Source organism: Lonchura striata, chromosome 19 (genome assembly GCF_046129695.1).
Source record: "Lonchura striata isolate bLonStr1 chromosome 19, bLonStr1.mat, whole genome shotgun sequence".
Lineage (NCBI taxonomy): Eukaryota > Metazoa > Chordata > Aves > Passeriformes > Estrildidae > Lonchura > Lonchura striata.
In genome coordinates, this window is record NC_134621.1 from 11,730,018 (window position 1) to 11,750,756 (window position 20,739).

Here is a 20,739-nt window from a genome sequence, read left to right on the forward strand (position 1 = left end):
CTCTCCCAGCACATGTGGCTGGGATGGTGTTGGTCACAGATACAGCCATGGCCATCTGTGGCTGCTTGGCTGCTCCCAGCAGAAATCCTGCCCTGGGATCCTCCTCTGGCATGTCCTGCCCTTGGCTGTGCCCTCTGCGTGTGCCCAAGTCCCTACCAGAATCCCAGCCCAGACCTGCCTTTGGGGCCTGGACAGCCACTCCTTGCCATGAGCCATGGGGTTGAGGCAGCCTCCTCATCCCCTGCACTCACCCTGCTCCCCTCGTCCAGGGGCACTTGCTGGGCTCTGATGCCTCTGCCTCATTTCCAGGGTCGTCTACCAGGATGGGTTCTACGGAGCTGAGATCTACGTAAGTGGCACTGTGCCCAGGGCTGGGCTGTGACTGGGACCCTGTAACAGCACAGGGGGCAACCGGTGTCACCCGGGTCGCTGGTGGGCTCTGCCCCCCCTCAACCCCTTCCCCTGGGCAGCAGCAAGAGCAGGAACACAGCACAGCTTCTCCAGAGCAGTCTGGTTGGCACCCACCACACAAGACCCTGTGCCCAGTCCTGTGCCCCTGCCAGCCCCCCGGCAGAGCTGGTACCACACAGGATTTACAGCCTCGGTTCCTTACACCCGTGTTTAACCTCCATGTCTGAGGAGCCAGCGGCGATATCTCAGGAGGGCACTGAAGGATTTATCTAACGTGACACCTCATTAAAGTGAGCAGGGAGGTGACAGTCTCTTCTCTGGAAATTTAATTTTTTAAGGTTAATGTTTGTGAAAGCCCCTGGGGAATGGTAATGAGGCTGATCCGTGCCCAGTGGCACTGGTACCAGCCCCCTGTGGGCCCCACACTTTTCCGTGCAGTGTGATGGGGCACTCAGCTGCCCCAGCCCCACGCCCCCAGTGGGTGCAGCCCCTTGACCAGTCTCTCCTCCCTGCAGGGGGGCTATGCTGCCTACAGGTACGCCCAGCCCGCAGCAGCAGCGGCCGCGTACAGCGACAGGTAAGCACCGGGCATCGCGCTGAGGGAGCCCCATGTCACCCCTGCACGGCCCACTCTGACACCCCCAGCTTTTGAGTGCTGTGGGACAGGACAGAGTCAGGCATGGGGACGGTGTCCTGCAAACAGGGACCCCTTGCTCCCCTCGGGGCTAGGCTGGAAAGGGTTGGCACCACTGCAGGGGGAACAGGGATAGCCCAGGGGACTCCCGGGTGCAGCTGGGAGGGAGGGAGGGCTCTGAGGGCAGACAGGACCCAAGTGTTGTCACTAACACCTGCCGCTGTTTGCTCCTAGCTATGGCAGAGTGTACGCAGCAGCAGACCCCTACCACCACACCATCGGCCCCGCCGCCACGTACAGCATTGGCACCATGGTAAGAGCAGCCCTCGGCCTTCCTCTGCTTCCCGGGGGGCTGCAGACAACCCAGGGAGGGGTCTGGCACAGCGGCCGTGGGGCCTGTGGGACACAGGGCAGGTGCGGGGCTGTGGGAGGGGAGTGGGAATGGCACAGCCCCTGCCTGGCTCTGTCTGCAGGAGAGGAAACCCCCCACCCCGCACCCTAGCCTGCCTTCCCCTCACGCCCCGCACAGTCCTGCCACACACGCCACTTCCCACGGGCCTGGTTGTCCCCCACCGGCTGCCTGGTCAGGCTCCAGGACCCCTCTCTCATCGCAGTGCAGGACAGTGTCCCCAGCCACACACGGGGCACTGCAGCCCCTCACGTGCCACAGCTCTTGGCCAGCTCTGACAGCATCAAAGATGAAAAACTGTTCTCACGGCTGGGATCGCAAAGCCGCCTTGCCTTTTTCTGCCTTTTTTGACTCCCTGGGCAGCTGCTAGTGAGGGGGCCACAGGCACTACATCCCTAGGGGTTTTCAGCTCAGTGCCACAGCAGGGATGGGGGCAGCTCCTTGGCAGGCATGGCACAGCAGTGCCACACTGGAGGCATATGGCAGCCCCTGCCGCCAGGGCAGTGCCCATGGACACCACTGGGCACCCTGGCCCTGCCTGCCCCTCACATCCCAAGTACAACAGCAATTTGGTGTCATTTGAAAGAGGAGAAAAAAACAAAAAAGAAGAGAAAAAAGGGAAGATCTAGACTTTGGCTATCTCTGAATACTGATTGGCTTTTTTTTCATCTTTGATGTTGCAGGCTAGTCTATACCGAGGAGGGTACAGCCGCTTCACTCCCTACTAGCAAGACAGACCCAGCCCCCCCACCACTGCCCCCGATGCTCTCTAGCACCAAACCAAACCAGGCAGACAGAGCCGAGGCCGAGCCTGTGGAGGAGCCGTGGGTGCTGCCCAGGTGGCCGGGCTCTGTGGGGCCACAGCACCCCACACCCATAGGGTTACCTCAGCTGCTCCGTCCTGCCGCCTGCCCGCCTCTCCTGCACCATCCGCCCACCCCGGGGACCGTGGGCAGCGGGGCCAGCCCTGAGCCCCAGCAGCGCCCTGTTCCCAGAGCCAGGCTGTGGGGTCCCCCCGCCGCCCTGGCTGGGGTGCACAGTGCTCATCCCGCTGCCAGGCAGGCAGGGGTGCTCAGCCTGCAGGGATGCTCACTCCACAGGCACTGGGGCTCAGGATGACAGCAGCCCCCCAAGCAGCCCCTCTGCCCCCATAGGAGAGAGAGATGCCAGCTGGGGTTGCTGCCAGCTGTGGGGCCTGACGAAGCTGGGGTGGGTTCAGGATCCCGGGGCAGTCTGCCGGGCAGGAGGGCTGCTCTGCGGAGCCGGGTGCGATGGGCTGGGCTGGGCTGGGCAGGAGCCCTGCTCTGCTGAGCTGGGTGTGATGGGCTGGGCTGGGACGGGGCCTGCGTGCCCCCAGCCAGCAGCTTGGCCTGAACGCTCCAGCGAAAGACCTGCCTCTCTTGTTTCTGTTGTAGTGAACCCGTGGCTGTTTCCTTCTGGGACCAGGAAGGGCAAAAATATCCACACACACACAAAACAAAAAAAAAAAGAACCCCAAAATACAAAAACTAAAAGCAAAGCAACAAAAAAAAAAAAAAAGAAAAAAAGAAAAAAAGAAAAAAAGAAAAAACAAACAAAAAAAAGAGAAACCGAGCCAAATGGCAGCAGCCAAGTGAGTCCCAGCTGTCCACACACACGGAGTGAGCGAGTCCCAGAGGAGCCGCGGCAAGCACCGGCGGTCGGATGCGCCGGAGGGACCCCCAGCGCCCCGGCCCCGCAGCCCAGCAGGGAGGGAGCCGGTGCAGGCAGGCGTGAGGGTCCGCGGGAGTCCGTGGGGTCCTCCCCCGCCCAGGTGCAGGGCCTGGGCGCCACGTCTTCCTTTCCCTGGTGCAGCAGCGCTGGGGGTGCCGGCAGAGCGCTGCGCCCTGCCCGGCTCGTGGGACCGGGTGACGGGGTGGGGACCTGGCTTGGTGCCACCCGAGCCCCGGCGCTGGTGGCCATCAGCGTGTCAAGCGTGTGAGGCCTCAGCTCCAGCGCGGAACTGGGGCGGCGGCACGGATGCGGTGCTGAGGTATTGCAGGGGATCACCCTCTGCCTTTTAAAGGGAATTTTTGTTAAGAGGAGCTTGCAACTCGCTTGTGACCCCTTCCCCTTCTTCCTCCCTCCTTCCCTGACACCTGTGCTCCCACCCTGCCTGGACCAGCCCTGACCAAAGCTGGGCCAGGCGCTGCCCCAGTCCCACTCCCGCTCGCTCTGTGGCACGGGACACGCTCATGGCCACCTGCCTGAGGCAGCGGGATGCCCCCAACCCTGGGTGTGGGGTCTCGGCCACTGCATCACCCACAAGGGATCCACCCAAGCTACGAGGCTAGGCTGCAGCTGTAGGCACGCTGGGTGTGGTACCCAGTGGCACAGGGCACTGTGGAGCCCATCCCAGGGTGCAGCGCCGTCCCGTGCCCTTCTGGCTCTGCCACTCCTCAAACCTCACTTTCTAGTCTGCAGATGCCCCCGACGCCCCAGCGATGAGCTCCCCCTTTTCTATTCCCAGTGTACATAGCCCCAGCCCTGCTCCCCTGTACAAAGCTCCGTCCATCGCTGTACTGGCTTCTCCCTTACAGCACCCCTGCGCCGCCCCAGCGTGTGGGCTGGCACTGGCCCATCCTGTATGCTTAAAAGTGTGACCATTCTAATAAACAGTATTATTATTATTATTATTATTATTATTATTATTATTATTATTATTACAAGGATTATTATTATTGAAATTATTAATAAAGATTTCTTTCTTCAACCAGGGCGACTCAGGTTTTGACTGGTTGCGTGGGGCCATTGCTGGTACAGTGGATCTGGCTGGGCAGGGGGCCACAGCCTTTGGGCAGGTGGGGAACCCTTGGGGTTCCCAGCCTCACCATGGTGAGGGAGCAGGGTGCTGCATGAAGAGCCCTCTCCTGGCTGGGCCTAGCCCTTCATTCTTCAAGCCATCAGGTAATACATTCCTGAGTGCGTTCCCCACCTCAAGAGCAGCAGACCCACTGCTGGCATTGGTGTCCCTGGCAGAGCCTGCATTGTCTAGGGACAGGGCTTGGGACCCCACTGCAGGAGTGCTCGACTGTTCCTGCCTGCTAATTGCTTGCTCACCAGACTGTGAGAAAATAATTGCTGCTATAAATTTTCTCTCCTCCTCACAAGATGCTCAGGGGAGGCAGCATAGGCTGGTGGCACTGGGCTGGGTCCACGTTAATGAGCACAGCGGTCACCCAGGCTGGGCTGCTCCTTGGGGCTGCTGCAGAACCCGTGCTGGCATCTCCCCACCAGGCTGAGCCCTGAGGGGGCTGTGTGCCTTGGGGTCTTAGGGCCAGTATGTCCAGGCTGTGGGCAGACAGCTTGAGGCAGTAAACGCTGCAGGAGCTGGTGGGGTTCTCAGGGCAGGCGCCCCAGTCTGGGGCTATACGTGTTGGGGGCCCCTGCCAGTGGCTGGTCAGCACCCAGCAGGCCCCTACAGTGAGGGCTGAGCACAACCACAGGGGTGGGAGGAAAAGGACTCACCAACCCAGGGTGATGAAATGCAGCCTCCCTCTGTGTCCCCCACGCACAGCCCACCCGCCACATGGAGGAGACACGGCACGGGCTGCACCACAGTTGCTTTAATGCCCATCTGAACTGGTGCCACTGCCTGGTGCGGAATAGACCAGCACGAGGCGGCCCCAGCGCTCGGGGTCCACAGGCAGCTCATCCCGCAGAACCAGCTCCACCAGCAGCTCCAGCCGGCAGGACTGTCCGGGCGCCGGCTGTGGCACCGACAGCCCCACAGCCCGGAACAGGCAGCCCTGCGCCAGCCCCAGCACCTGCGGCGCTGTCTGGCCCAGGCGGCACCGGGCGCCCTGGCTCAGGACACGGAACCATCTGGCACGGCCAGGCGGGAAGGACCAGCGCAGGGTGAGGCTGAGCGAGAGCTGCTCGGGCTCGGGGCCCTCCTGCCACCAGAGCTGAGAGGCCATCACGCTGTGCACCTGCGGTGGGGAGGCCGCCACACTGGCCGTGTCCAGCACCTGCGAGGGAACCACAGCACTGTCAGGGTCAGGGCAGGCAGCCCCCACCTTCCCGGAACAAGGGGGGCACGGGGCAGGTGTCTCCACCAAGCCATAGCAGGCACTCACCCGGACCTCCCCGAGGAGGCAGGTGAAGGATGTCTCCTGCAGGCTGGGCTGCTGGCGGGACACAATCAGGGAGAGGTCTCGCAGGCTGCAGTCCTGCAGCTCCAGCTCATAGCACCTGAGAGGGAATAGGCAGAGCAGGAGTGGTCCCAGGGAGTCCTGGCATCCCATGCCTGCCTGTGGACACAGGATGCAGGCAGGGCACTCACCGGCTGGTCCAGCCGTGGGAGCCACGGTGGCAGGCGGCGAGCAGCTTGGCGAGGCTGGGCGGCGGTGCCGGGAGGAACCGGGGGTGGTACCGGCCGTTGGGCTCTGCCAGAGAGGGCAGCGGGTGAGGGACTGCAGCAGGTGCTCACTGCAGAGAGCATGAGGGGGCAGGGTCCTCACCAGGCAGGGAGGTAGGATTGCCCTCAAAGCACATCTCTGAGTCCCAGGTGGTGACCTCCAGTGCCACTGTGAAGTCATCAGGCTGTGGCCCCTCCAGCTTGTAGAGCATGGTCAGGAAGATCTTGGGGGGGGCCGGCATCTGCAAAGAGAAGAGGCTGATGACCCCAAATCCACCCAGAGAGAGAGACAGAGACAGAGAGAGAGACAAAGAGAAGGTGCATCGTGTTAGGTGTGCTGGGCAGTGCGGGCAGAGCCTGGGCACACTTGCCACCAGGCCTGGGTCCACAGAGCTCAGGCCATGCATGCCATGTCAGGCTGACATGGTGCCAGCCTGGCGCTGAGGAGGGATAAAGGGCTTCGTCCCAACTCACCGGACAGCCACGCGTTCCTCGCCAGAGGGAATGGTCCCCTGCAGCTGCAGGGAGCTGCCCCCACACCAAGCATCCTGCAGGCAGCAGCTGGTGCTCAGCATGCCCTGGTGTTCCGGGTACAGTGGCTGGATGTCCTGTGCGCTCAGGTCGTACCAGGGTCCAGACTCTTCATCCTACAGCACAGGAAGAGCTGAGCTGGGGGAGCCAAAAGCAGGGACCTCCCTGCCCAGCCCAGTCCAATCTGACCAGAGCAGAGCTGTCACCCTGCACCCACCTTCCCATCCATAAATGTGCTGGTGCCCATGCCCAGGCTGAAGGAGGTGGTGAGGGGCAGTGTGCAAATGCTGTGGGTGGGCAGGTACTCTGCCAGCAAGCCCCAGAACCTGGAGGCAAAGGTGGGTGTCAGGACAGAGACTCCTATTATGGTCACTGCCCTGCACAGCCTTGAGTATCACCTCAGCTGGGGCAGAAAGGGGCCAGCTGCTCCTGATCAGCAGCCATGGTGTTCTGACAGCCACAGCATCCCTGTAGCTGTGTCCCACCAGCCCAAAGCCTTCCTGAGCCAGGGCACTCCTAGCCCCGTTCCTCCCCCAGTACCCGCCCTGCTGAGCTGCCTCACCTGTTCTCGTTCTGCAGGAAGTTCTCCTTCCCCAGGTGCTCATAGACCCAGCCAGGAGCAAAGATGGCTGCAGAGAGGCCATACTGGCGGATCAGGCGCAGGGACTGCAGAAACGAGCAGTTAGCAGCATGGGCCAGGCCAGGCGGTCACCTTGTCCCCTGTCCTGTCTCCACTCCCCCCATGTTCCACTGGCCCCATGGGATTTGCTGCACCACAGGGATTTGCTGCAGCATCTCCCTCTCCAGGGATGGGTGGCAGCAGTGGGATCTTTTCATGCATGGCCAGCATTCTGGGATCCCTCACTCCTCACCAGTTCATCCTCAGTTTAGCAGGCCAACACAGCACAGCCCAGCAGGGCTCTAAGTGGGAGCTCAGAGCCCTGTGCCAGGGAGGTCCAGAGTCGCACTCTGGCCCAGCCCTGTCACACCCACCTTGTAAGTGTCGAAGCCAGCACCAACCACATCCCCACGGCCAAAGACATCAACGCCGACATAAACGTCATTTAGGCGTGGACCAGCCAGCCTCTGTGTACGCTCCAGCTGCTCCTCCTTCCAGTTGTAGTTGGTGAACAGCCCGTCACAGGCATCAAAGAACATCCTGGAGACAAGGGTCAGAGTGGCAGATGCTCTGGTCACACACGGCCTCACCTAGGCCGTGCAGGTTGTGCCTGATCGCCGCCATGCTGGGTTTGGGGTGGGCAGCTCATGCCCCCTACCCGGGGACAGTTTTGCCAGCCTCACCTGTTCGCATTGTTCAGCTCATTCTGCCACCTCAGTGTGCCATCCTTCAGGACACTGTCATACCAGATCACCAGCCCACCCGGCACGGCACTGTGCACCCGCGCCGTCAGGTCCTGCAGGAAGAGGGGCAGGTTCCCCACCGCCGCTGCCTGCCAGGAGAGAGACACAGGTGGGTGAGGGTACAGGGCAGAGGCTCCCCACAGGAACAGCACGAAGGCAGGGCAGTGAGCAGAAGCAGCAGGACTCACGCTCAGTGTGTTCTCTATGTTGATCAGCCAGCCGTCGAAGCGGTAGTGCTGGGCAATGCGGGCCAGCTGCTCGGCCACGGCGCCGTACGCCTCCTCCCCGCCGGCCAGGAACGCCTCGCACAGCTTCTCCCCGTCTGTCCACTCCGTGATGAATGTGCCTGCAGAGGCAGCCAGGGCAGCATCAGCCGCACATCCTGGTGAATCCAGCTCACTGCTGGGGCTGCCTCAGGCTCAGCCCTGTCCCTACCCAGCACAGGGACGCTGTTCCGGTGCGCTGCATTGGTCCAGACCACGGGCGGGATGGTGACAGTGTGGTGACTGAAGTAGACAAAGATGTCGATGTAGCGCCAGTGGTAGAAGACATAGGGGTTGCGTGTAGCCGAGCCCTGGATGAACCTGCAGAGGGAAAAGGGTTGGGCAGTGCAGGAAGGACGCTGACAGATGCTGTGGAGCTGGGTAGAAGCCTGACTCACAGGCAGGAGCTGGGCAGAGCTGCGGCGCTGAGCCACCTCTGAACATCCCAGCCTGAGCAAGGTTCCCCAAGCACTGTGCCAAACACCCCATCTCTGCTCACCTGTGGCTGAGCTGGCAGAAGACATGTCAGGCAGAAACAGAACTGCCTTGGGGTTTGAGATGTTGAAAGTCCCTTCCACTTTCCACCTAGCACGTACCTGTCCTCCAAGTACCCGCCACGCATGTCGTGGCACACCAGTGTCCGGGGCCTGCTGCTGTGGAGCGGGGGCTGGCGCTTGGCCAGAGGCACAGCTGACACATTGAAGTCATCGTTGCTGTTGGGCTGCCAGGCCAGCAGCTCTTCCAGGCCGGTCAAGAAGAAGCTGATGGGCTCCGTGGTCTTCGTGTCAAAGTACCTTGCTGGGAAGGATGGGGAGGCGGGGCAGGGTCAGCAGTGAGCACTGCCTGTGCAGCTCGGTCGGCACCGACACCGTCCCCGTCCGGCGGGGTTTAGGCGTGGGCCGGCCCCTCTCCCGGTGCCTCACCTGGCAGGGGTTGCGGGCGGTCGCTGATGGTGTCGTGCAGGACCGTGGTTCCCTGGATGTCCGCCGCCGGCTGCAAGCTGCCCCGGGAGGTGGATGAGGGCCGGGCTCCGCCAGCACCGCGGCCAGCGCCGACCTCCCCATCACGGTCCCGGTCCCGGACCCCATGCCCATCACCGTCCCCGTCCCGGTCCCGGACACGATCGCGGCCTCGGCCCGGCCCCCGCCATCCACCTCCGCCGCCGCCGCGCGGCCCGCTCCGCCTCCGCCGGCTCCTCCGCCGCGGCCCCGGGCTCCGCTCCCGTCCTCTTCCCGCGGCGCGCCGGCCCCTCCGCCGCCTCCGCCGCCTCCGCCATGGCGCTGCCGCCGCCGCCGCCGCCGCTGCCGCACTGACGGCGGCGCCGCCGCCGCCGGGCCCGGCTCTCCCGGGGGCGCGGCCCCGGAGCTCCGCCCGCCCGGCCCCGGCACCACCCGCCGCCGTGTCCTGGGGCGGGGCGTCCTGGGACGGACCGCGTGCCCCGGGCCGGGCTGCATCCTCGGAGCAAGCCGCGTGCCTCTGAATTGATTGCGTGTCCTGGGGTAGAACGCTGTGCCAGGACGGGAATCTCTGTGCTGGGGTGCCGCCTGTGTCCGTAACTGCTGCGCAGTCTGGGATGGAGATGGTACCTGGTTCCCAGGGGCCAGTGTGGCCAAGGAGCTTTGCCCATGCCATGGTACAGGGCTGAGGCCCTGAGCTGATGCCCCCACCCCACAGGCATAGCAGTGAACGGCCTAATTTGCCTCACTTGGCCCCCACCATCCGCCCACTCCCCACATGTGGGGCCAGGGCTCTATTTAAGGTCATCCCAAGTACCCCAACCTAGTCCCCTCCCTTCTGTGCTTGAGGTGCTGGTTTCCAGCTGCAGCATTGCTCAGCTTAGCCACGGAGCTGCCAGTCCAGACCCTGACACCCAGCTTCACCTGAGACCTACCTCCTCTCCATGGATGTGCTGGATAACCTGCACTTGTGAAAACCCTGCCACCCTTCCCAGCCTGTTCTGTTCCCAGCCTGACAGTTCTGTCACGCACGCAGCTCCTTGGGGCACAGCTGGCCCATGCAGTGCCTGGCACACGTCTCCCAGCTCTCCAGGGACAGTTTGCTCTTCCCTTTCCACCCCCAGCCCAGCAGCACCATGCCAGCCCTCAGCTCTTGGGGAGCCCCTGCACCCCAGGAGCAGAACCTTGCCCTGAATCACTTGGAGCCTCTCCACACACAAAACGAGGACACTGAGGGTGTGAGCAAGGCTGGAAATGTGAGGTGTTTAATGTGGTGTGAGCTGAATGAGGGGGTCAGCATGCTGGCCCATGCTGCTGCTGCATCTACACAAACAGGAGGCCTGGTCAGCAGATAACCTAAGGGAAGAGGAAGTGGTTGAGGCCAGAGGCCCCACACCCAGGGCTGCTGGTGGGGAGAGAGCCCTTCCTGAGCAGAGGCTGCAGTGAGCAGCAACAGAATCTGCAGAGGGAACTGATGAAACTCACTCCCCACAGGGGGACCCAGCCCCCCACTGCAACACCTGCACCAGGGAAGGAAGGAGGCCCTTAGTGGTTTATTGCCTTTCTGGATGGTGCTGAGCACCTTCTGCCCATTCCAGCCAGGGAGCACAGCCAGGAGCCAGGAGGTGAAAATGGCACAGTGCAGGTGTCTGCGCTGCCTCGCACCAGGGCACCAGCGGCCACACTGTCCTGCTGTGCCAGCTCAGCCAGAGCTGTGACAGGCTGAGCCTGGCAAACCCAGGTCTGGAGCAGAGAGAAGGGGTGAGCTCCCTGCCCACCCCAGGTGAGCAGCTGCTTCCTGGTCACCAACGTGGCAGGGGCTTACAATTGCTCCGTCTTCCAGGTGTGTGTGGTTAGCCTTGAGGTGCTGGAGTGAGGGAATTCACACACTGGTGCAGCTGCTGGGGTAGTGGCACTAGGGTGACTAACAGCATAATGGGGGTGGCACTCCTGGGATGAGAGGGACAGGGGCTCCTCAGCCACCTGGCCTGGCACAGGAGTGGGAGGGCCCGGTGCTCAGGGGTCCCCACTGTACTTGATGAGGTGGCCACTGAAGGTGATGTAGGTGTCGTACTCATCGCTGAAGATGGCGTTCTCACGCTCACCCTTGTAGAGCCGTACCCAGACCTCATCTTGCTCCTTCAGCTCCAGCATGACGCTCTGGCTCTGCATGATGCTGCGGTCGCTCACCTGGGTGTAGAGGATCACCACCTCTGCCCCATTGTGCATGACATGCAGGTATGTCTCCTTCTGGTTCCAGGTGTGCACGTTGAGGCTGAAGTAGTAGATTCCAGGGATGTAGCAGTAAAACTTGCCCGTGAACATGTTGAAGTGCTCGTAGAGGTTGACAAACTCCGTGTCAAAGATGAGGGTCTGGTAGTAGTCGTTACTGTGCAGGGGTTTCTTGCGGCCCACGGAGAAGGCAGCGTAGTGGCTCTTGCAGCGCTCCCCAGGGGCGCCCATGCTGCCCTTCTGTCCCTTGGGCCCTGCGTGGCCCCTGCTGCCAGCCACCCCCGTCTTGCCGAACTTGCCCTGCATGCCACGCTCACCGCGGTCCCCCTTCTCTCCTGGGTGGAGCAGGAGGGAGAGTTGGGCTGTCAGGCAGGGGCCACAGCTGAACCCGGCACCCCAAAAGCCCCTTCCCCAGAGGGGGATGGAAGGAGCAGGGACCTACCAGTCCTGCCCCTGCCCCTCCCGAGGCTCTGATGCTGCTGCCTAGAAGCCACCACAACAGGGGCTGCTCACACCAAAGTGTGGCTCCTGCCCTGTCTGTGCAGGACACAGAACCACTGGCACCACCCCAGTTTCTCATTCCCAGTCTGTGCAGGAGCTGGCACTGTGAGCCCAGCTCAGCACTGGACCTGGGGCAATGCTGGCAACACAGCCTGGGGTCCTGCCAGCCCTCACCTTTCAGGATGGTCATGTTGATCTGAGGCACAGGCTGGTAGTGGGGGTAGAAGCGCTTTTCGGGTGGGGGGCAGCAGCGGACACAGCGGGGCTGTGGGGGCAGCCCCTCCTGGGCATCATCAACCTTCTGCTCCTGTGTGGCCCTGGCAAGGCAGAAAGCAAAGTGCAACAGGCAGCTATGGGGGTTGGGACCCCTCTCCAGTGCCAGGGCTGCCCTGGCCCCGGCTGCAGAGCACCCTGGCTCTGGGGTCCCCTCACCTGGCAGCTTGGTGCTGGGATGGGGCCTCATTGGGGTCTGTCCACCATCGCTGGGCAGGGATGGAGCTGGTCTGGCTCCCCACAGGGCAGGGCAGCAGGAAGATCAGCAGGAAGATCAGCAGGACACCTTGCACCCACAGCCCCTCCATGCCTTGGCAGTGCCCTGTGAGGTGCCAGGGACAGCTGAGTGGGACAGGAATGAGGAGACTCCCAGCCCAGCCATGCCCCAAGCTGTCCTGGGACAGGACCTGTGCACTGCACAACCCCTGGGGTCTGGCTGGGCTATGGAACAGTGTCACCCCAGTGAGCACCGGTGGAGACCCACATTGAGGCAGTTAGGGGGCTCTGGCCTCACCAACATGTGCAGCCCCTGAGCCCTGGCACATACGGCAGATGGGATTACCTCAGGAGCTGAGAGTGGAGCAGAGCAGCAGACTCTGAGCGGGCCAAGTCCTGGACCAAGTGCTGCTGCTCCTGCTCAGCCTGGTTTCAGCTGCCTCCCATAGACACCCAAGAACAGCAATTTAGGATGTCAGCACCTAAAAAGTTACAGAGAGCTCCAGATGCCATGGGGCAAATGTCAGGGTGCAGCCCGACCTGTGTGTGGGACCCCAGCCGGGCCCAGAGAGGGCAGCTGCACCCCACTCCTGTGAGGGGCTCCTGTGCCCTGGGGGCTGCCAGCCCAAGGGTTTGCAAGGGGGCAACACCCACTGTTCCAGAAAGAGGGACGTGGGCTGGCAGCCCTATCTGGGAGCTGGCTGAAACCTTCCCAAAAGCCCACACCCTGTATGGGGCCAAAACTAATATTTGCAGTGGTGGTGGCACTGTGGCCCAGCCCGGGGACTTCACGACCCCTCCCTCTATTATCAGGACCGTATCTGCTGGAGACGTGGGGCCGGGCACGCAGCACCTCGCCCTTTGGCCCGGTGGCACCGGGACAGCCTTGGCCAAACAGGGGTGTAGCACTGCCCAGCGCTGGGCATCCCGCGGCAGCAGGCTCCGAGCCGGGACGGGGACGGCCGCTGTCCCCGCTGCTATCGCAGCCAGGTGCCTCCCTGGCTTGGGCCGTGGGTGTGACCTCGGCCCTCGTCCCGCCCGGCTGTACTCCACGGGCTCCGCCGCGACCCCGGAGCGCCGGTCCCAAGGGCAAAGCGCCCTCTCAACCCTGTCCTGTGTTTTGCGGCTGAGCCGGGCCATGGCGGATTCTGGGGCAGAACCCCGTGGTTTTGGTGAGCGCCTGCTCTCAGAGCACCGGGGTCTCCAGTCGGTGGCTGTCCCACTGTCCCGGGGTGCGGGGTCCGAGGGACCGCGTGCGCTCCGCAGCGGGTGCGGAGGGCGTCTGAGGCCGGGGCCGGATGCCTGGATTATGAGTCACTGGAGCTGTGAAGGGGCGGAGGGATTGGAAAAGACTCCAAAGGGCTTTTCCTGCTGCTCAAACCCTCTGCCAAGGGCCTGGCCCCGGCATACATTTCCCGGTGTCTCTGTCTCTCATCCCGTTGCCTCGGTGCTGCCAGGTTGGAGGAGGCAGGGGAGAAGTGGATCCACGGACAGGGCGTGGAGGAGGCCAGCCAGGGCCTTGTGGGCAGCCTTGGCCCTGGCTCTGCTCAGCCTGCCGGGCCTCCAGCTGCGCCGGACGCACAGCACTGAGCACGGCACGGGCGTGCCGAGGTTTGGGAAGCCTGTGGCTTTCCCTCAGCTCTGGGACCGTCACGCCAGGCATTCCTCTGGGACCTGGAGCAGGCTTGGCCCTGGGGAAAACGCAGTGTCACAGGGAGCTGCTCCACAAGGAGAAACCCTTCACCAGGAAGTTCCCATGGTGGAAGGCAGCGCTTCCCAGGCTGTTGGGAGCAGAGGCGAGTGTGCGGTGCGTGCAGGCTGCTGTCAGCAGCACACGGGGTTTGCTGGGTCCCCAGCATGCCCCCACTGTACCTTGCAGGCGTGCTGGGCAGGAGGTGCCCACCTGCACACAGGTGTACACAGCCCTGCCAGGGATATGCATTTTCCCTCAGGGCTGGCTGCTCTCCAGGAGCAAGATTTAAACATAGTGGCTGCAGAAGCCTTGGGACTGCAAGTCAAAACATCCCAAAATACTTTCCAGCTGGAGATGAAGACTAGGATGAAAGTGAACAAATCCTAGGGAAGGGATGAGGGGCTTGGGGCAGTGTGGAGGCAGCAGTACCTGCAATCGTCTTTGTTTAGGGTGGTGGACACAAACTTCCCTGCACCACAGCAGCCAGAACCATTGTGCCTCTGGGGTCCAGCTGGTGGGCCAGGTCCCCTGTGTGCTGCTGCTGATGTTGGAATGGTTACAGAGCCCTTTTTCCCCTGGAGCAGGGCAGAGCCAGCAGGCAGCAGGGTGTGGGTTGCATGGGGCAGATGTGGGGAAGGAGCCCGGGGTAGTTGCAGCCCTCCAACTTCTGTAGCACCAGCAAGATGTTGTGCTGGGGACCCCAACAGCTACTGTGACCCCCAAAGAGATACCGAAGGTAGCCCAGCGTGGGCTTGATGTGGTCGTAGCCATGAGTTTTTTGGGAACGCAGCTGGGGCAGGGCTGGGGGGGATCTGTGTCCTCCCAGAGCTGCGGTGGGTCGGGCTGTGCCCCAGACTACTGTAAGGCTCAGCCATGTGGTCCCCACTGCTCCTTCGCAGGCAGGACAGCGGCCTGGCTCGGCTGGGGGGGCTCAGGGACCGACCCGCCTGGCTGGGCTTTTGCAAGGACACCCGAGCGCTTGGCGAAGCGGACCCGCCTCCCGGTACCTCGGCACCGCCCGCAGACGGGAGCACGGCCCCTGCAGCTCCGGGGGCGAGCGTCAGGTCTCCCGCAGCTGCCCCCCACCTACCTCTGGGGCACGGCTTCTCCCTCGCGGCGCTGCCTTTGCTGCCCTAGAGCATCGCCCGGCCCAGCGCAGAGCCTGCCCACGGCCGAGCGCTGCCTCCCGTTCCAGAGCCGCCTCTCCCCGCTTGGCCCGGGCGGAAATACACTTTTTGGAAGCGCAGGAGGCAGCGAGGCGCGGGACGAGGCTCGCAGCCCTCCCCCGCCAGATGTGCGCCCGCGGCTGCCTTAACCGTTCATAACATTAACCATGCGTGTTCCCGGTACCGGCCGCCTCAGCCACCTGGGGCCGCCGCACCGGGAGCGGAGGCGGCACGTGCCAGCCGGAGGGTGCAGCTCGCCCCGGCGCAGGACCCTGCCCTGTGCCGGCGGCGCCGAGGCCGTTCTCAGCCCCGAGGGCACCGCGGCCAGCACGGCCCCACCGGTCTCCAGCCTTTGACAGCCGGACACGTACATGGGTCCCAAGGCGCGGGGCTGGGTCTACCCCGCTCCCCACCCCGACTAGCGGCGGGACACAAGGGGCAACCAGGACAAGGACAGAGTTATGTTGCGAGCTGGAGCAGGGCAGCGCGGGGGTGATGCCCGCCGGGCAGCCGGGCTGTGCCCACCCCGCAGAGCCGGCTCGGCCCCCGCACTGCCCCCGCCGCTGGGCTCCAGCCGCCCGTGCGGTGCGCCCGGCTCCGGCGGGCCGTGCTCGGCACGGACCACAGCTCCCGGCAGGCCCCGCGGAGCAGCGGGCGGGGCGGTGGGAGGTGGTGGCTCTCGGGGTCTCCTGGGAGTTGTAGTTTCTCCGCCAGACGGGGCGGTCTGGCCGCTGCCAGGCGCGGCGGCGGCGCGCGGGGCCGCCGGGAACTGTAGGCGGTGGCGGCGGCGGCTGCGCGCGGGGGAGGCGGTGGCGCGGTGAGCGGGGACACGGGCGGGGGCGCGGGGCGCGGGGCCGGCAGGCGGGGGTCCGCACCGGACGGGGGCACCGCGGACCTCGAGCAGCCTGCCCGGGCGGCAGTGGTGGGCTCCTCGGGACTACGCCCCGCGCGGAGGTCCCGGGGGCGCGGGGGAGCTCAGGGCCGCGCTCAGTGCGGGCGGTGCCCCAGCTGCCCGTCAGCTCGGCCGGGGAGGGGGCGCGAGGGTCCCCAAGGGGGCGAGGAGTCCCCGTGTCCCTGCCCGGAGGTCCCCGTGACCGTGCCCCGGCATTTTGAGGGTTCGCCGTGGCCGTGCTCAGACCGGGCTACAAACACGGGGGGGGTGTCAGTGCACCGAGAGGGGTCCCCGGGGCTCTGCCGAGGCCCACGCTCCGGGGTGCCGCAGGACGAGAAGCGCTCCCGTGCCCCCAGCGTGGGCTCCGTGCCTGTGCCGCAGCTCCCCTGTCCGGGGCCGGCCCCCCACGTTCAATGCCGCCTCTGTTTGCCACTCTGGCTGATGAAAGGCAGATTGAGACCCTGCGGGATGGGCCCTTTGTGGAAAGCCCTGGGATGGCAGCTGGGGATCTCTGCCCCGGGATGGGGGTCTCTGCACCGGGCAGCATGGCACGGGCTGAGCACGGGTCCAGTGATGGCTGCTTGCCGGCGGGGCAGCTCGGAGTGCCCGTCTGCGGGAGCCCGGGGCGCTGCCACGTCCTCTGTGCTGCAGGGAGGGAGGTGGCACCGAAGGGCACTGCTGGCACCCCGGGCCCGCGGGTGGGCACAGCCCGGGGTGGGCTCACGATGTTCACACGTGGAGGACACGCTGTGAGCCTGGGCAGGGTGAGGGGGTCCCGTGTCTGTGAGGCTGGGCAGGTCAGGATGTGTGTCCCTTGGGCACTGCACTTCCTGCTCAGGTGTTGGCATCCTGCTTGGGCGGAGCTGCCACGTGTCTCTCAAGTGTCCCTGTGTGGCTTGGGGACAAGCTCAAGGCTCATCAGTGGGGTCGGTTCTCAGGGCCATGGGAGCTGGGCCAGGCTGCTCAACCACTCTGGAGGCAGCAAGGGTCATCCTTGCCTGAGGGGAACCCACTTCCTCCGAGGAGCCTGTGGGGACGTGGACACAGTGACATGAGGCTTGCCTTGAGCCGGGTGCCTCAGCTCGCTGCCTGAGCTGCAGTGACCATGGCACATGTAGAAGTGCTGAGCAGGTCATGCAATCCTGCCAAGACGCTGGGGCTCCTGGTCAGGGGGCGCAGAGGGAGCCAGGTGAGAAGAGCTGAGGGTAGTTCCAGCAGCAAACAGCCCCTGTGTATGGTGGCTCGTACCTGCATGGGGTGGGAGCACCTTCTGCAGCAGAAGAGGGGATGGGGCTCCTCATGGCTGTGTTCTGTTGTTCCCCCAGCTCAGTCAGCACCAAATCAGCTCTTCTCTCTCCCCTCTTTCTAGCAGGTTCTCCTCGCCCCCTGTCTGATGCCAGTCCCGCCCTGCCATGAGTCTATGAGCCCCCTCCGGATCAGCGTGGGTGGTCTGCCTGTCCTCGCGTCCATGACCAAGGGTGCTGACCCCCGCTTCCGACCGCGCTGGAAGGCCATCGTGCTGTCCTCAGCCTGCGTGGGGCTTGTGCTGTTCCTCCTCTGCCTGCACCGTTCCTCCCCAGCACGGCATGGCCCCCCCAGCCCTCGCACCTGGCAGCTTGGCCTGCAGGCAGGGGACCGCTACAATGACACCTACCCGCTGTCCCCTCCGCAGAGAAACCCCGAGGGCGTGCGCTACCGCATCGGCGTCATTGCAGACCTGGACACGCAGTCCCGGGGCTCTCAGGAGCACACCTGGTTCAGTTACCTGAAGAAGGGCTACCTGGTACTGTCAGACAGTGGGGACAGAGTGATGGTGGAGTGGGACAAGGATGAGAGCATGCTGCAGTCCCACCTGGCTGAGAAGGGCCGGGGCATGGAGCTCTCAGAGCTTGTGGTTTTCAATGGGAAGCTGTACGCAGTGGATGACCGGACAGGTGTGGTCTACCAGATCGAGGGCAATAAGGTGGTGCCTTGGGTGATCCTCCCAGATGGGGACGGCACTGTGGGCAAAGGTGAGCTCCCATTCTGCCCTGTGAAGCCCTTGGCTCTTTTCACCTGCTGGGGTGGGGCACACCTTTCCTGTGACCTCTGAGCCTGGCCAAGAGAGGGCATTTCCTGCCAAGCAACCAGCTGGCTATGTGGGGGACACTGTGCCCGGCACTGGGCTCAGGGGTGTGGGGTTTGAGGCATGTGGGACAGTCTGATGGTTACGTGCTGACTGAGCCACCTCATGCCATTCTTTCCACCACAGGCTTCAAGGCAGAGTGGCTGGCAGTGAAGGATGAGCACCTGTATGTAGGAGGACTGGGCAAGGAGTGGACCACCACCACAGGGGAAGTGGTGAATGAGAACCCCCAGTGGGTGAAGGTCATTGGCTACAAGGGTGATGTGAGCCACGAGAACTGGGTGACAAACTACAACACACTGAGGGCTGCAGCGGGGATCCGGCCCCCAGGTATGGAGTAGGGCAACCTCCTGCCACCCAATATCCCACACTCTTGATGGCTCCAGAGCCATACAGTCACCCTTCCCAGGGATGCTGGCACTGGGTGAGATTTAGAGGCTGCCAGAGGCCAGAGATCTCACCTTGTCGTGGTCGTTTTCCTCTGCTGCCTGTGCCAGGAGTATCTGAAGGGTGGCTCAGTTGTCATTGGGCCTGGCAGCTGGGCTCCCAGGCAGACTGGGATGTGCTGTGTGGCCCTGCCTGACTCTGGGAGGAACTGGGGAGCTGCTGCCAGGCAGTGGGGCAGGAGCAGGCAAAAAAGTTCATAGGGGATACCTGTGCGGGGCTGTGGGGTGTTTTGGAAGGGAAGGAGGAGAGGAGGGGGAGGGTCCCATCCTGGCGTGGCTGTGCCCCTGTGGTCTGTGTGGTCAGACTCCGCTTCCTGCCGCAGGGTACCTGATCCACGAGTCGGCCTCCTGGAGTGACACGTTGCAGCGCTGGTTCTTCCTGCCGCGCCGCGCCAGCCACGAGCGCTACAGCGAGAAGGCGGACGAGCAGCGAGGCACCAACCTGCTGCTCAGCTCCACCCAGGATTTCGGGGATGTGACAGTGGGGCGCGTGGGCGATGTGGTTCCCACCCATGGCTTCTCCTCCTTCAAGTTCATCCCGGACACGGACGACCAGATCATCGTGGCACTAAAATCTGAAGAGGACAATGGCAAGATCTCCAGCTACATCATGGCCTTCACACTGGATGGGCGCTTCCTCCTGCCTGAGACCAGGATTGGGAGCGTGAAGTACGAGGGCATTGAGTTTATTTAACAGACATCTGCAGCGAGTGGAGGCATGCGGGCAGCTTAGGGACATGGGCAGGCCCTGCAAGCCTGCTTCTAGCCCGGGGTCCATGAGGGATGTCAGGCAGTGCTCCCAGCTGTGTCCTTGGCCCTGGGCTCTCCTGTAAAGTGTTGACTGAGCTGCAGCAGGTGTGGTGCAAGTGTTTCGGCAGTGGCACCTGGTGGCAATGGACCGCCACCACAGGGTGCTCCCGGCCCCGAGACAGTGTCAGGTCCTGGAGTGCTGGTGCCTAGACAGGCCCCACTGCAGCCCTTAGTGCCCTGCCCTGAATTGCGACAGAGCCATCTGCAGTGGGTCGGTGGCTCTGGTGACGTCCCTGTTCTGGGATTGCAGCTGAGCCCCAACTCTACAGCTGTGCCTTGTGTGCCATGGGGCTCCCTGGGTGGAGGGGGATGTGCAGCCTGAGCAGGTCAGATTGTGGGGATTTCATCAGGCTTTTACTTCAGAAGCTGGATTTCCTTCCCTTTTCCCATAAGCTGGATGAGGTGATGGCTGGGGTGGCGGGTGGCCTGTTTCAGAGAAAAGTCCTGCATGGGAGGGGGTATTGTCTGTGTCCCTTTGCTCCTGTGACCACGGAGGAGGCAGCAGTTCCCTCACCACTGTGGCTGTGCCTAAGGGGCAGGGGATGATGTAAAGTGGGCCCACCCTGGCGCCATTCCCAGACCACACCCTCAAGAGGTGTGTGTGCGTGCTGGCTGTCTTCTCCGAGGCCTGGCTGCACGTGGCTCCAGCCCCAGAAATGCTTCCCGCCCCGGAACTGTCAGCTCTGGGAAGAGCTGAGCCCTGGGCAGGAACTGCTGGGAGCTGGCGACAGTGCAGCCATGCTGTCCAAGGGCTGCTGTGCTCGATGCAGGAGCAGAGGCAGGAGCTGCAGTTCTGCTTGCCAGAGCTGGCAGCAGCTGAGAAGCACTCGCAGCAGCCCAGGGCTTTGGCCAGGGAGCCCTCCCCATGCTCGCCAGCATGTTGTGAAATTGCTGCCGTAGCCTGTGGCCCCCAGGAGGAACTTGTGTTGTTTCAGAAGCCACAAGTGTCAAAGGGGCATCTGCTAGCCCCAGGACCCTTCTGACCCCTCTGACCAAGGAGGCTGTGGCTCCTGGCCTGCCCACACTGACCTGGCTCAGGTCTGCCCTGCCCCAGGTCACAGGGCAGCATATCCTCACACCAGGACCAGTGTTTGGCTCTGTTGTGTCCCCACTTTGTTTCTTTTTAACACTGCCCCTAGGGCAGGTCTGCCAGCAAGTAGGGCTTCAGAGAGCTGGCCACTATGGTTTGGGGGGCCCTTGTGCCCCCTGTATCGCTCTGCCATGCCCGGGCACTGCTCTGCTGTGGGGTCCAGCCATGCACAGGGAGGGAGAGGGGCTGTCGGTGCAGCAGTCAGGCTGTGGTTGGGTGGAGGAATCCGCAGAGTGGTTGGGGCCCTCCCAAGAACCCAGCCAGGCTGTTCCCCCCAGCCCTGTTTACAGTGTCAGCACCTCTGTGAGCCGTGCAAGCCAGACATGTGTTTTCATTTAGCCCAGACGATGA

General features: G+C 63.5%; 4 protein-coding genes across 19 annotated transcripts in view; 2 read left to right on the forward strand and 2 right to left on the reverse strand.

Moving 5' to 3' along the window:
* RBFOX3 (RNA binding fox-1 homolog 3) overlaps positions 1–4,185 on the forward strand; it is a 135,956-nt gene extending 131,771 nt beyond the window's left edge. For 14 of the 15 annotated variants that reach the window (XM_021534133.3, XM_021534125.3, XM_021534130.3 and 11 more), the window contains 4 exons: positions 310–349; positions 927–988; positions 1,280–1,358; positions 2,138–2,954. In XM_021534133.3, the coding sequence (XP_021389808.1) occupies positions 310–349; positions 927–988; positions 1,280–1,358; positions 2,138–2,182 (226 nt within the window). In that variant the 3' untranslated portion in view covers positions 2,183–2,954. Of the gene's footprint in view, positions 1–309; positions 350–926; positions 989–1,279; positions 1,359–2,137 lie in introns of all 15 variants that reach the window. The other variant, XM_021534136.3, reaches the window with a different exon arrangement.
* Positions 4,186–5,023: 838 nt separating this feature from the next.
* Positions 5,024–9,264, reverse strand: ENGASE (endo-beta-N-acetylglucosaminidase). Its single transcript, XM_077787449.1, has 13 exons — positions 9,143–9,264; positions 8,912–9,099; positions 8,585–8,786; positions 8,161–8,309; positions 7,914–8,071; positions 7,666–7,814; positions 7,357–7,522; positions 6,926–7,029; positions 6,581–6,689; positions 6,307–6,479; positions 5,936–6,090; positions 5,758–5,860; positions 5,024–5,666 (listed from the first exon to the last, which is right to left on the reverse strand). Exons 1-13 carry the CDS (start codon positions 9,262–9,264, stop codon positions 5,039–5,041), a joined length of 2,406 nt encoding a protein of 801 aa, XP_077643575.1. The 3' UTR covers positions 5,024–5,038.
* A 1,535-nt stretch (positions 9,265–10,799) lies between these two features.
* On the reverse strand, positions 10,800–15,062 carry C1QTNF1 (C1q and TNF related 1). Its single transcript, XM_021534154.2, has 4 exons — positions 14,950–15,062; positions 12,110–12,272; positions 11,852–11,994; positions 10,800–11,511 (listed from the first exon to the last, which is right to left on the reverse strand). The coding sequence occupies exons 2-4, from the start codon at positions 12,256–12,258 to the stop codon at positions 10,961–10,963; spliced, it is 843 nt and encodes a 280-aa protein (XP_021389829.1). The 5' UTR covers positions 12,259–12,272; positions 14,950–15,062; the 3' UTR covers positions 10,800–10,960.
* Positions 15,063–15,793: 731 nt separating this feature from the next.
* On the forward strand, positions 15,794–19,339 carry CANT1 (calcium activated nucleotidase 1). Of its 2 annotated transcripts, none has more exons than XM_021534123.2 (4): positions 15,794–15,842; positions 17,290–17,929; positions 18,169–18,372; positions 18,812–19,339. In XM_021534123.2, the coding sequence occupies exons 2-4, from the start codon at positions 17,311–17,313 to the stop codon at positions 19,180–19,182; spliced, it is 1,194 nt and encodes a 397-aa protein (XP_021389798.2). In that variant the 5' UTR covers positions 15,794–15,842; positions 17,290–17,310; the 3' UTR covers positions 19,183–19,339. The 2 variants fall into 2 exon arrangements, with proteins under 2 accessions (XP_021389798.2, XP_021389796.2); XM_021534121.2 differs by having other exon boundaries at positions 15,813–15,842; positions 17,287–17,929.
* Positions 19,340–20,739: the final 1,400 nt, after the last annotated feature.